Genomic DNA, 14303 nt, shown 5'->3' on the forward strand with positions numbered 1-14303 from the left:
TGCAGGGTAGAGAAAAGGGCATCCTCCACTAAGCCACAAAGTCTATTTTGTACTCTGTCAAGGCAGGATAGGCTGTTTTTTGCAGCTCCTGCCCAGATATGGCAACAGTATTCCATCCTTGGATGTACTTGGCTTTTATATAGATAGAGAATTGCATCAGTAGTGAGATATCTTCTGGAGGATCCCACCATCTTTTTAAGGAAATGAATGCCAACAATAATTATCTGATTCATGCAAAATGAATCAATAATGATCAACATGACCCTAGCAAATCTGATTTAATGTGTTAAGTTTCGTTAGATTTCATATTGCAAGTCAGGGTTTGTACAGACGTTAGATTTTATAGTCAGGGTTTGTACAGATTTGAAAAATCCTTGAATTCTGACTTGAAAAGGCCTTATTTCTATTATTTCCTTGAAAAATACTTGAAAATATGAAAAGTCTTCAAAATTTCTTGCAAAAGCCTTGGAAATTATATTCTTTATATCCAGTAAAAATTTATGTAGAAAAAAAAAAAAAAATCAACAAGATGGCAGCCATCTTGGCTAGAAATTTAAAAGCCATATGGAGTTAATATTTGAAATGAAATAAAAGGCATTTAACAAGAAACACCAAAAAATGATGCACATAGATTGCAAGGTAACTTTTATTGGCGATGTTTTGTATTTGTTTTGTATTTGATTTTTGACCATTTTTTTTTTTTTTTTTTTTTTTTTTCAATTGCTGTGTATTGTAAAACTAACCTCAAATTTTATTTTGAAAATTTGAATTTTGTCTAGAGGCCTTGAAAAACTTTGAAAAGCCTTAAAAATGAACATTGGAAATCTGTATGAACTCTGATCTAATCATGGATCTATCAATGCACCGCAATTGAATGAGAGAGGAGTGGGTGAGGATCCAGTATTCACAGCCATATAATATGACAAAGTTGCTAATACATCATGGATGTAGAGGGACAATTTGTGATGTTATCAAAGTCAACAACTCACCAACGTTTCATCCAAGCTACTTTTATCCTTGTATCATACTGTGTTCACATCCACCATCTACACTCAGCATATCACCTTGATAGCAGAAAAATTCTACTTTCAAGGTATCATCTTTTGTGGGGAGGTCCATTGCTTGTTGCATGCATTTTCTACACTTGAAGTTGGGGGCTAACTTAACCTTTTGACACAACTTGTATTGCATCTAACACCCTTCCAAAACAGAACAAGCACATCGACCAGTGTTTAATAATTTTTTATTTTTTTTGCCATAGGCTACTCATGTCTGTTGAATATTCATAAATTGGAGTTGTTGCAAAACAGATGAAATGAAAGGAATTCTTAGAAGATAGTCTTTTTTTAATTGAGGTGAAATTCGATATCTGCTTGAATGACAAAATAAATCTTTCAGTAAAATTATGTCTAGTTCAACACCATCACTTTTAAATTCATTATTAATTGAAAAAGACAGACCAAAAGGAGATTTGGAAAAAGAACGCAGTCAAGGTGAAGCAGAAACAATCCATAAAAAAACTTTGGAAATCATTTTTGACTTCTAATCTTGACTAGGAGGAAAGTGTAGTATCTGTTCTGATATTACATATTTTGGTATTTATGCTGAATGAGGACTATATTATTATTGGAATTTTCCAGGCAGTTTATGTAAAATGCCAAAATGCTGAGCCAATGAAATCGCAGCAGTAGTCAATATCAAAGAAAAATTTATTTGCTTTTTTTTTCATTAGTTTAATTATAAAATAAATTAAATATTTTTCTTGATTTGAAAAAATCATAAATTTTTTTTGCTATCAGTTGTTTATTAAAAAATATTTATTTATAAAACTGATCTTGAATGTTTTTTCTTTTGATTTGAATTTTAATTTTCTTAAACTTGTCCGATATTTATTCATTGTATTTTCTTCATAACAGAATATTTTTTCATTTTTATTGGGGGAAAAAAAAAAAAAAAAAAAAATCGACCAGTGTTTGCACAAAAGTTTGTGTTTTATGTAAACTGCCTGGAAAAATTCCGACAATAGCACCCACATTTGTTATCAGTGAGTGAAAGGCAATTCCTCCTAAATTGAGTCAATTTAAATTTTCTAGTCTCAAGTCAGTGTGCTAGTTTTTGGGTAATTGGATTTTCCTCATTTTTACAAAGTCGCATGTTAGAGAAAAGGAGGCAGTAATGGTCAAGTGGAAGCCGCACGATCAGATTATTAGAAGCAACCAATGAGAAACTTTTCCAATCATTCAACTTCTGGCTAAGAACTCTAGAAAATCTAGTTGACTGAAAACACCAAAAGCCAATTTCCCATCTTTAAAATGCATGTGTGTGTGTGTGTGTGTGTGTGTGTGTGTGCATATCTCTTAATTGATCTCCCTCCCACAGCAGGAATATTTGACACCAGAATCAGAAAGTGGGCTTGAAGAGCCAGCATCCCAGCTATGAAGCATTCAGTCCTGCAAAATATGCCTGAGCAGCCCTGCATGCATTCCCCAGTAGGAACAATTCAGGTGATTAGCAATAAACTAACTCTTCCTTAAATAGAGAAAGCAAAGCCTGGGAGGGTGAACCTCTTAGAACTGCACAGGACTAGCAATATACCACCGTCAACAAGGAAAAGGCCATTTCAAAAATGGCCTAAACTGTTGATTTTGGGTCAGAGGGAAAAAATCCCTTTGGTGTCTACTTTACCATTCAATTGGTTATTGAATAGAACAGCACAAAAAACAATTTTTTTTAACTTTAATCAGTTTCAACAAAAAGACAAAATTAAGGGAACAAGAAGTTATTCATTGCTGAAACAAAACTGATCCTACCCAATTCAAGAATTGTCTGAAGTCTTAGGTCAAATTAGGATACAAAAAAAAAATATACAGAAAATATATTGCTATCTTTTCACCACGTCTCTTTATATTTTTTCGAGGCTGCTGATTCGTTGATATGCAAATTAAGGCATATCTACCCACCCCCGACTCTTATGGATCATCTTGCATAAACCCATGCCCAGGGCTTCCAGATACAGCTAGCCTGCACTACAAAGCTAGCACTCACGACATGACGACACCAAATAAAAAAAGTCCAGTTTTAATTGTAGTTTAAGTTCCTAATTTAAAAGTAATGACTTTCATAAAAGTTGACTGAATCACATTTTAAGCTTTTCATTTAAAAGCGATGACTTTTTTTCTAGAAAATCCAATCGTATTTTACGGTCTTCATTTAATAGCATAGAGTATTTTCTCAAAAAATCTGACACTAATTGTACTTTACTTTTTTCTATCAGTTGACAGCAGTATTTCTCAAAAATCTCCATAACTTGACAATATCATTCCATTGTTCTTCCAACCATTTGAATTTGGGGCTGAATGGTGAATTGTCTTAACGCCATTGTTCTAATAAGGCCGAAACAGTTTGTGGTCAAATTAGGATGAAAAAATATATTGACATTATGCACGTCTTTTCACGTCTCGTCTCTTTTGTGCCAACCATGAGAATTCTTAGGCATTACAACATAAATCTAGTATGAATTCTTGTTATCTCCCTTTGTTCCTGGAGATTTTCAAAATGGCAGCAAGACAGTCACTACTTCAATAGTCCAAACATTTGATTTTCTTATATAAAAAAAAAAAACTACTTGATATATTTATGCAATTGTTAGAATATATCTTTGTTTCATCACAGGTAGATACATTATACAGATTTTTCTATATTTTTGTTTTTTTATATAAATTCTGTACAAGAACCAACATTCAGAGAGAAAGAAAAAAAAAGGGAAAAGAAAAAAAAGATGGGAAGAGAGAAAAATAAAATTCATTGAAATATATAAAAATAAAATAAATAAATATAAAAAAAATAAGCAAGTCAGTTTTTTTTTTTTTTTAATTTCACATCCATAGAGAATAAAATAGAAATCTGTTCTTTTCGGAGTTAAAAAAAAAAAAAAAAAAAAAAAGCCAGAATTTCGCTAAAAAGTGAAAAACTTGTGTGGGGGTCACAACCAACTCCAACATGGTTTCCTTCTTCTCTTCTCGTTCTGTCCGTGTCGTCATCTTTCACACGTCGGCAACTGCCGAGGGAGTGCACAAGCTCACAAGCATAAAAATAAAAAGAAAAAAAACGAAGAAAATGACAAAAGGAAAACACAAACTCCAACACATTCGGCATATATCAATTGTGCTCTGGATGTGTGTGTGACACCATCGCGGGAAACGATCCTCTAATCGTTATAATTCGTCGAGACCTCTTTATCTTCAGTTGACGCCAGCTCACCTCAATCTGCTCTAAGTGATGATCTTCCATTCTGTCCAACTGGAAACTATTCTCAACTGTTGCAAACTCAAAGCCATAAAATGGACCTAACTATTGTAAATTGTAGCAAAATTCATTGTCACTCCTAAAATTATTTAACCCATAACATATTGATCTCTCTATAGTCCAGTCCTTTGTTTCAATCACCGCCACACCTTGATTAACAATACTACTTCAGCTTTCTTTTGTGCGCCTTGGTGAACAACTTTCTTTCCATTGTCTTTCTACTAAATCTCACTTCCTGTAACGTTTGTTCTGCTGATCTACTTTTTTCTCCTTTTTTTTTCTTTCTAATACTGTAAAGGGGGTGGGCATCACTAGTATCATACTTCCACCCTTGGTTCCTTTAAAAGAAAAAAAAATATACTGAAAACTTAAATTTTTTTTCAAGAACATAACAAAAACAAAAAACTACACAGCTACAAATATATTTGACAAAAAAACGATCTTTATTTTTACATGTTTTTTTTTTCTTCTTTCTTTTAATATTTGTGTTGCAATCTGCCTTCTATAAAATAAGGCAAAACAGGTCCATCTAAGTATTTTTTTTTGTTTCGTCTGACGGAAGAATCTGAATAAACAGTTTCTATGACTATCACGAAGAATGACAACAGGGCAGGAGGGTGGAAGGGAGAAAAAAAAAATTATTTGGTCATGTAAATTTTGTTCCTTTTAATAATCTCATTCCTAAGAATTTTTTCACAATTGAAAGAAAAAAAAAATCTATAAAATCTCGTTAAGATTCATAGTGAGTTTGGATTTTACGAAGAAGAGCGTCGCATGTTTTCTTTGCATCTCCCAACAACATAGATGTGTTTTCTTTGAAGAAAATTGGATTGTCAACGGCAGCATAACCGACGCCTAAACTCCTCTTCATCACAATCACCTGCAGGAAAAGAAATGGAGAAAATAAACAACAATAAGATTTTGAATGCATTCAAAATTGATTTTAAAATAAAAATAAACAATAAGATTTTGAATGCATTCAAAATTAATTTTTAAACAAAATAAAAATAAACAATAAGATTTTGAATGCATTCAAAATTGATTTTTAAATAAAATAAAAATATGGCGAAGTCCAGAATAGGTAACAGTTGAGATCTCAAACAAAAGATGACATCGTTGTCAATATTTCAACTTAATTAAAAAAAAAAAAAAAAAAATATAGAAAAATCTTTATGACGTCGTACCAGTCACAGAACAAAAATGTAATATTCCAAAAATTATATAAATTGATCAAACGGTTTTTTTTTTTATAAATAGAACATCATGTTTTTTTTTTAAATGATTTTAGTGATTAATAGTAAATTATAGCCATTACAGGGCTGATTTTTATCTTGGTAATTCGAATTGTTATTAAATGCTTCATAAAATTTGATTTTCTTAATTCTAAAAAAAAAAAAAAAAAAATTGATTAATGTATGTGAATTTTGGAATATGACATTCTCATTCAGTGAAGAAGAACCATGACAACAAATTGTTCATGTTGGACTTGAAGACAATCATATTGTAGTCAGTTGGAAAGCAGGGAAGCGGAACAGAGTTCTACAGGCGTACAGTTCTAAGGAAGAAGCTTTGTTCATGGAATCTACGTTTAGGTTAAGGCACAGATAAAGAGTTGGGGAAATTATTGATAGTAGTTTTAGTTAGACGAGTGTTTTTTGTGAAAGTTTGGCAAGGGGGCGGGATTATTTTGTGAATTTTTATTAATTTGATAATACCATTGGAGTACAGGGTAGAGTAGGTGCTAGCGTGATTGCCAGAGTTAGAAGTGGATAGAGTATGTTCAAGGAACTTTTGCGTTTACTAACCAGCAGATCGTGTTATAACTGTCAACTAAGGAAAGTCTAGCAGGCATGTGTACACAATATGATGATATAATGAAGTGAAAACTGACCAGTAAGGATTGAGGATATGTGTTGCATGGAGAGAAATGATATAACAATGTTAAATATATTACATATGTAATGAGAGTCTTCAAGACAGGCTTCAATCTTTTGACTACAGAAAGACAGAGATAGAGAGAGAAGGACAGAGAGAGTGAGAAAGAGAGAGAGAGAGAGAGAGAGAGAGAGAGACTTACCTGATCCGATTTCCAGACTCTAAGAACAGGCATTCCTGCAATGATGGAATTGGGATCATCTTCAGCAGCAGAGTTGACGGTGTCATTAGCACCAATCACAAGCACTAAGTCAGTTTCACCAAAATCATCATTGATTTCGTCCATCTCGAGGACAACATCATAAGGCACACCAGCCTCGGCCAACAAGACATTCAGCTGACCAGGCATTCGACCTGAAACGATGCAAGAGGAGGAAGAAGACAAAAGAAACGATTATTTTTCTAAACCATTACAATTGTGTCTGTTATGAATGAGGATGTTATGAATGAGGATGTTAACTATTAATTATTTTGCAGAAAATTGTGTCTGAACATGAGTGAGTGTGTTTGTTTTTAGAAATATTTTAAGTTTCTTTTAATGGCATTTCAACCTCTAACGGTCATTTAATGCCAAAAAAGTTTTGTTGATGTAATAGGTTTTCAGTTTCTTGTAAAAATATTTTAAGTTTCTTGAAAAGTTTATCTTTTGAAGCAAGATGTTTTAGGTTTTCCGAAAAATTGTTTTAGTTGTAAGAGATTTGTTTTCCTAAACTGAATTTTACTTGTTTACTTTATAGGAGTTTGAATACGTTTGTTTCTTTTAAATAGTTTATGATTTGTTGGGGTTCCACTTCTTGGCACACTTTTCTAATGTTTGTTGTTTTAAAATATTTCTTCCGAGTGTGTTTGTGTTTTCTACATTCTGTCAGTAGATGTTTAATTGTTAGTTGTTGGTTGCAGAGTGTGCAATTTGGTGTTTCCTCCACTTTGATTAGGTAGGAATGAGTTAATTATTTTTGTCCAATTCGTATTCGGTTTAGTACAATTTCTTCTCTTCTTCCCTTAAAAATGTTTTGTTTTTAATTATTGATTGGTGTTCGTGCATTTTGTTTGCAGTGCATTTCTATATGTTCGTTGAGTTTTCTTTTTAGGTCTGTGTGTGGTATTTTAATTTTTTTCATTTGGTGGTTTCTGGCTTCTTTAGCCAGTTTGTCTGCCTTTTCATTTCCTGGGATACCGACATGGCTTGGTATCCAGGCTATTATAATTTTTTTAATTGTTTTTTTCGGTTATTTCGTTGTATTCTTGTATAATTTCTGTGATAAAAGGGTGTTTAGATTTTTCTTCAAGGGCCATGATACAGGATAGGGAGTCTGTATATATTATGAATTTTTGTTCGCTGATGTCTTTGATGTGTTTGAGAGCTATTTTGATGGCCTGCAGCTCGAATGTATATATTGAAGCCTCGTTGGGCAGTCGTATTTGATATTGATTTTGTCCATACTGCACTAGTTCCATTTATAAGCAATGGATAGCGCGTCTGACTACGGATCAGAAGATTCCAGGTTCGAATCCTGGCAAGTTTGTAATAATTCTAACCATCATTTTATCCAATGTTTACTCATTATCCTTACCCTTAGTTCACAGGGTATTTTTGTTATTTTTTCAATGATTTTGTTTTGTGCATATGGGAATTTTCCATACTCCGAGTTCACAGGGTAAACGTTGATTGTAAGACGATGTTGAGTGTACTTGATTTTGTCTTTGACTTGGCGTTGTGTACAGACGTGGTGCAGCCGCTAGTGTTAAATAAAACTTTCTTTTCGACTTGTTTCCAGTTTAGCAAAAGTGTATTTTGAGAAAAAATTCCTGCTGATTACTACTTAGATAATTAGAATTTAATTTTTAAACGCTACATAAAGAATTTTTAATTTGAAAATATATTTTTAAATGTTTGCAAAAGTCTTTACTTTCAAATGTTTGTTTAGTATCTTGTAATAAAAGCATACTTTTTAATTAAAAATTGTTTTCATTGTAAACTTCAAAATATTTCAATGTAACAACTAAAAATTGTGCTTTTTATTTTACAAGACATAAAACAAAAATGTATTTAAAAGTGAAGTTTTTCTGTAAACTTTCAGAATATTTTTTATTTTATAAAACCATTTTGAAAAAAAAAAAAAAAAAAAAAAAATTCAAATAAAAACTAAAAAGATGGCATTTTTCATTAAAAATGAAATCATTCTGAAAAAGAATCATGTTAAAGTAAAGACTATATTTTTTATAAAAAATTTAAAAATGAAACTGAAATTTACATAACTATTAATCAAAAGGAACTTTTTCTCAATATACACCAAGTGGAAGTAAAAATAATGTTTTATTTAACATAAATCAAAAGGGAAAGAGGGGGGAAAAAAAAACGCATTTGCGTACCTGCAACTGGATGGATTCCAAATCGGACATTCTTTCCTTTCTTCTTCAGCAAATCCACCATTTCTGCAATTGGATATTGAGCCTTTGCCACACACAACCCGTATCCGGGTACAATGATGATGTTCTTTGCATTAGCAATTAATTCAGACGTGCCGTCGACATCGATCTCTGTATGTGTTCCGGTGATGGTCATTGGTTTTCCACCACCAGTACTGGATGTGCCATAACCACCAAGAATGACATTTGGTAAAGAGCGGTTCATCGCCTAAAACAAAAATAAAATAAAAATTAGATGTGAAAGATTTCACTATTTTTGAAAACAATCTCAAGAAACAAAGGGAGATAACTGGACAATAATTACAAACTTGCAAGATTTTTTGTTGTAATGCATGTGAATTTCCATTAATCGCTTAAAAATTATTTTCTTTACAAAAATAAAACTAATTGATCAAATTACGTGGTTTTTGGAATATGATATTTTCGTTTCTTCATGGATCCATACATCATACAATATTTTTCAATATGGGAAGAATTCTGGACAAGAACCCCATTAACAATTCATGAAGAAGTTTCTATAAGAGGCATGTCTGTCTGTCATGCTCAAGTTGAAAATATTTTCCTCTTTAAATACAAAAAGTGAATCACCATTAAAAATAGCTCAGTTCATAGTAACTCATTCAACAACTTTCAATTTAGGTTTGCTTTTAAATTCAAATTTATGTCAAATTTTCAGCTTTGTTTTCCCTACCAAACAAATGTGATTGAATTGGAAAAAAATATAAGTGGATCGATAAATTATTTCTGATCATCTCTACTTATATATAAAAGGCATTTTGTGTGCATGCAAGTTCATTTCCTATGGATTCCAAAATGGTCGAGTTTTGACATTTTACACAAATATATTTTATGTCTGGGAGAGTTCTTAGACAGAATTTGTACAGGAATGCCCCCCAATAAGTATTGAAAATTAATAATAAAACAAATCTGATTAAAGAAATTTTGACCAAAGTTAACACCTTTATACAGCTTATCACAAGTGCATTTGAGAAGTTTTATCATCGCACAAGCAGAAAGGCCTGGCATATAAAATCAACAGTAGGTTCTTTGGTAAGATAGAGGCACATTTGAAATGAATGTCCACATTTCCCCCAGACCCCAAACAGGGCCTCACCACTGGATGTCTTAAGATCATACCCACAGCTGAAACATTAGTTGCTACTGTGACAAATATTTGATTGGAAATGATTACTCCTAGAAAACTAAGATTTTAAACTGAATGTATGACCTGAGGAGATAATTAGTCTGGGTTTTTATAGAAAAACACACACACACACACAATAAAACCCCAGGAGAATCCTGGGATATGGCAATAAAAATTAGTAACAAAATACAGTACAGTATATAATGCACATGTATATAATCAAATAACATTATAAATAATACCGTAAAGCAGGGCAAATACTGTAACTAGCAGGCCGAAGAAACATTGTATTCCACATCTTAACCTGAAAAAACTGGATACTAAGGCACCCGTATCCGGGAATACTATATATATATATATGCGATTATGCAGTTATGCATTGACACACTGGTTCTTGTCAGATTACCGAAGTTAAGCAATGTTGAGCCTAGCTAGTACAAGATGGGTGACTTTTGGGAATTATAGGCGCTGTATATGCTCCCTGCTTATTTTGCATCGTTTCTAGTCGTCCTGAACCTCTACTTGCCATTTGTGTTTAACACCAACTCAGGAGGTGTGGTTGGAGATTGTGTAACTCTTGCCACAAAAATTTCAGATGCAGGCACCCTTAAAATGGGTATCTATAATCTGACAAGACTGAAGGAAGCTACCATATATATATATATATATATATATATATATATATATATATATATATATATGCATCCAGAATTTTTTTACTAAATAAATATTCCAACCTAGTACTACTATTATATAAATAGTAAGATTAATAAAATTACTTATCTCATCTCTAGGGAAAAAACAAAACTTTGAATAAAAATGACAAAATTAATCTTGTAAAGTTACCAATGTTAGAAATTATGTCTAAAAGGTGGGCAAGAAATTACTGGGGGATTTTTAACTTGAATAAATTTTTTTTTTTTTTATGCTACTTTAATGGAATTTTAACATATGAAGACAATTGAGATTTATTTGTAAAAAAAAAAGAATTTATAAAAAATAACATCTTTTAAATTGTTTCCATTTTCAGCTTCACAAATTTGCTTTTTCCATTATCTATGATGGATTGCAGAAGAACTTAATTACAATTTAATTGTTTGCAATTGTTCCTAATGTTCTTCTGTATTCTAATGTAGTTTCAAGTTTGTTGATGTCAAGTTTTTCTTTAGAGATAATCCCTGAAAGAAAACTCGGGACTAGTCAAGGCCAATTAAGATTGCCACATTTTTTTTTTCTTCTTCAATTTTGTTCTTTTTTTGAAAACAAATCTCCATTGTGTTCATCATAAAATTCCATTCAGGTACGATCAAAAATAAAGAATCTATTAAAGTGACTTCTTGATCACTGTATGTATACATATATATATATATATATATATATATATATATATATATATATATATATATATAAAAACTCAATGTCTGTGTGACATTTGTGTCTTTTTAAAAAGAAAACTTAGAAAATCAACATAAAATTTAAGTGTATTCTCATGTAGAATTTACCAAAGAAAACAATGGAAGTATTCCCAGATCTCAAAGTGGACCATAAAAGCATAATCCCTTTAAAACTCCAAATATATCCTATTTTTATGAAATTTAAATAATTTTATGGGAAAGACAATGGAAGTAGTGTCAAATCCTTACTTTATGTGCCAAATATCTAAATACCCCAACCACCTCTAAGTGACTATGAGAACAGAACCCTCTTAAAAATTCAAATCCATAAATCCAATTCTAATAAAATTTAAACCATATGTATAAGACACTCATTCAGAAACTTTTGCAAAATGTCAGCTTCTGATTATATTAGGTGGTGAAATGGGAGAAGGGGCAGCAAAAACAAAGAAAATAAAGGTTGTCTTATGAGCATAGTAAAAAAGTATGTAGTGAATTTGATTCAATTCCAAGCAATGTTGGCTCTTCCTGTTATATAAAAAAATTAAAAACTTGTTAAGGTTTGTTTAAGAATTGATCTACATCGTTTTAAAAACAAAAGTGGGAAATTTTATTTTTGTTTAAATTTTATTGTGTCTGAATTATTCACTTCTTCAATTTTGATATCCACATTATGGATGGAGGTAGTAGAAAACAACTTCCAGGCCTTTAAAGTCAGGTAATTATTTTTTTTTAAAAGTGAAAATCTGACAAAATATTGAGTTGTGTTACCAATTTATTATTTTTTTTTTTTACAATCATTACAAAGAATCAGTTTGATAATGTTGTTGTAACTTTAAAATGAAAAGATTTTAAAACAATTACTACACGTCAAAAAGATTTTAAAACTATTACTACACGTCAAAAAGATTTTAAAACTATTACTACACGTCAAAAAGATTTTAAAACTATTACTACACGTCAAAAAGATTTTAAAACTATTACTACACGTCAAAAAAGATTTTAAAACAATTATTACACATCAAAAAGATTTTAAAACAATTATTACACATCAAAAAGATTTTAAAACAATTATTACACATCAAAAAGATTTTAAAACTATTACTACACATCAAAAAGATTTTAAAACTATTACTACACATCAAAAAGGAATGGGTGTAAAAACATGGAGTAAGGAACGTGTTAACCGTTTCTACTTACTTTGCACATAATATACGAGAGAATGGCACCAGAGGAACCAATCAAGGATCCAACAATTGTCATCAAATTATTGTTCATCATGAAACCTTCGGCGCAAAGGGCCCAACCAGAATAACTGTTTAACACTGTGATCACAACCGGCATGTCAGCTCCTGAAAGTGCAGGAAAAAAAAAAAATTAGTGATAATTGGAAAAACTTAATTTAGCAATCAACTGAACGAATTCTTAAATCACAAAATATTTCAGATTCAAAAATAATTAGCAAAAGGACAATTTTTAAAATTAATAAAATCTAAAAGTATTTATATTAGAGTAACCCCCCTCCTCCAGGTGTTGTTTAAAAAAAACACAAATTTGCATAAAGTCTAGGAAGAAAACCAACTTTATTCCAAAAGTAAACATGAAGGAGTTTCCCCTCAATAATAAAGACCAATGTGTTCTTGTCCAGAATTAAATAAAGAAAACTATGATGTATGTACACGTGATGAAGCAAAAATATCATATTCCAAAAATCATATTTCATTACAGGTACGCACATCATACAGATTTTTCTTTATTTGTGTTTTTTAATCTATGAGGAATTCTGGTCATTCTGTGTATTTATTTGTATATAAGTAAATATTATATAAAGATTAACAAAACCATGTCAATTGTTCTAGGGAAAACTCCACTCCAGCTCGAAATCAATTGAGGAAAAAATCCTCAACTATTTTTATAATGAAACATTTCCTTTCTGTTTTTTTTTTGGATGGAGTTTTGTTTGATTATCTTGTTTAATGGCATATCAACTGTCTGTTTTTTTTTTAGTTATTTAATGCTGAATCCAGTAATTTTGAAAAAAAATGGTCCTCCCTTCGTCAAACTTTCACGAAAAACACTCGTCTAGCCAAAACCACTATCAATAATTTCCCACACTCTTTATCTGTGCCTAAATCTAAACGTAAATTCCATGAACAAAACTTCTTTCTTAAAACTGCACACCTGTGGAACTCTCTTCTGTTTGCCTGCTTTCCAGCTGACTACAATTTAATTGTCTTCAAGTTCAACGTAAACAAATTCTTGATGAAGCATCCCCTCCTAAGTAATCCAATTTACAAAATTTCTACAACTTATGTATACCCATTAACCCTTATACTCGAGTGGCCTCCGATAAGTGGTGACTCCTTTGTAAACTAAAAAAAAGTTTTGTTTCAAGTTCTTTATATTGTCAAATATTTATTCATGACATTTGGTTGTTTTTTTTAGAGGAAAATTGTTTTTGACTTTGCAGATTACGATTAAATTTTGCAAAACGAAAGGAAAACAACAATAACATCAAGGGTTGATGCATTTTAGGTCAGTAAGTATCTTTAGACGGCCTGATCTAGTCGCAGCAAGCGAAATAACAAAGATTAAAAAGACTTAAAAATTTTTTTTTTTACAAATTAAAAAAAAAAAAAATTGCGTGTGTGTGGTGGTGGGAGGGGGGGGATGATGTACAAACCTCCGATAGCAACTGTAAGAGTAAGTCCCATAACACTGGAGAGGGTGGCAGTTGTACCCAGCATGGCGAGGGAAGCAGTAGGGCTGTCCGTCATCATGTAGTAACCCATGGCGCCAACATTGGTGGCCAAAAGACTAGCATTCAATGCATGACGAGCTGGTAACATCACAGGGGCAGAATTCAACAGACCTAGACAAGAAAAAAGAAAATTATATTACAAAAAATTTCAGTTTAAAGACATTTTTGAAATATCAAATTTAACTTTAACAATTATCAGGTGGATTGTGAATCAATCGAAAACATTTGTCAATGAAGATTTTGGCAAGAGTACATGTGGTAACAGTGCAGAGAGGCTACGATTAACATGTGCACGCTGTAAGGAAACAGTTGCATGTGAATCTAAAACTATTTC

General features: G+C 31.6%; 1 protein-coding gene across 2 annotated transcripts in view; it reads right to left on the bottom strand.

The window, feature by feature from the left end:
- Window positions 1-4727: 4727 nt before the first annotated feature.
- Window positions 4728-14303, bottom strand: part of LOC145243518 (NAD(P) transhydrogenase, mitochondrial-like) — a 116275-nt gene continuing 106699 nt past the window's right edge. For both annotated transcript variants that reach the window (XM_080106485.1, XM_080106484.1), the window contains exons 13-17: window positions 13892-14080; window positions 12409-12560; window positions 8614-8878; window positions 6383-6594; window positions 4728-5185 (exon numbers count right to left, since the gene is read on the bottom strand). In XM_080106485.1, the coding sequence (XP_079962611.1) occupies window positions 5036-5185; window positions 6383-6594; window positions 8614-8878; window positions 12409-12560; window positions 13892-14080 (968 nt within the window). In that variant the 3' untranslated portion in view covers window positions 4728-5035. The remainder of the gene's footprint in view (window positions 5186-6382; window positions 6595-8613; window positions 8879-12408; window positions 12561-13891; window positions 14081-14303) is intronic.

This window comes from Euprymna scolopes, chromosome 22, assembly GCF_053919585.1.
Source record: "Euprymna scolopes isolate OS-2025 chromosome 22, ASM5391958v1, whole genome shotgun sequence".
Taxonomy (NCBI): Eukaryota; Metazoa; Mollusca; class Cephalopoda; order Sepiida; family Sepiolidae; genus Euprymna; species Euprymna scolopes.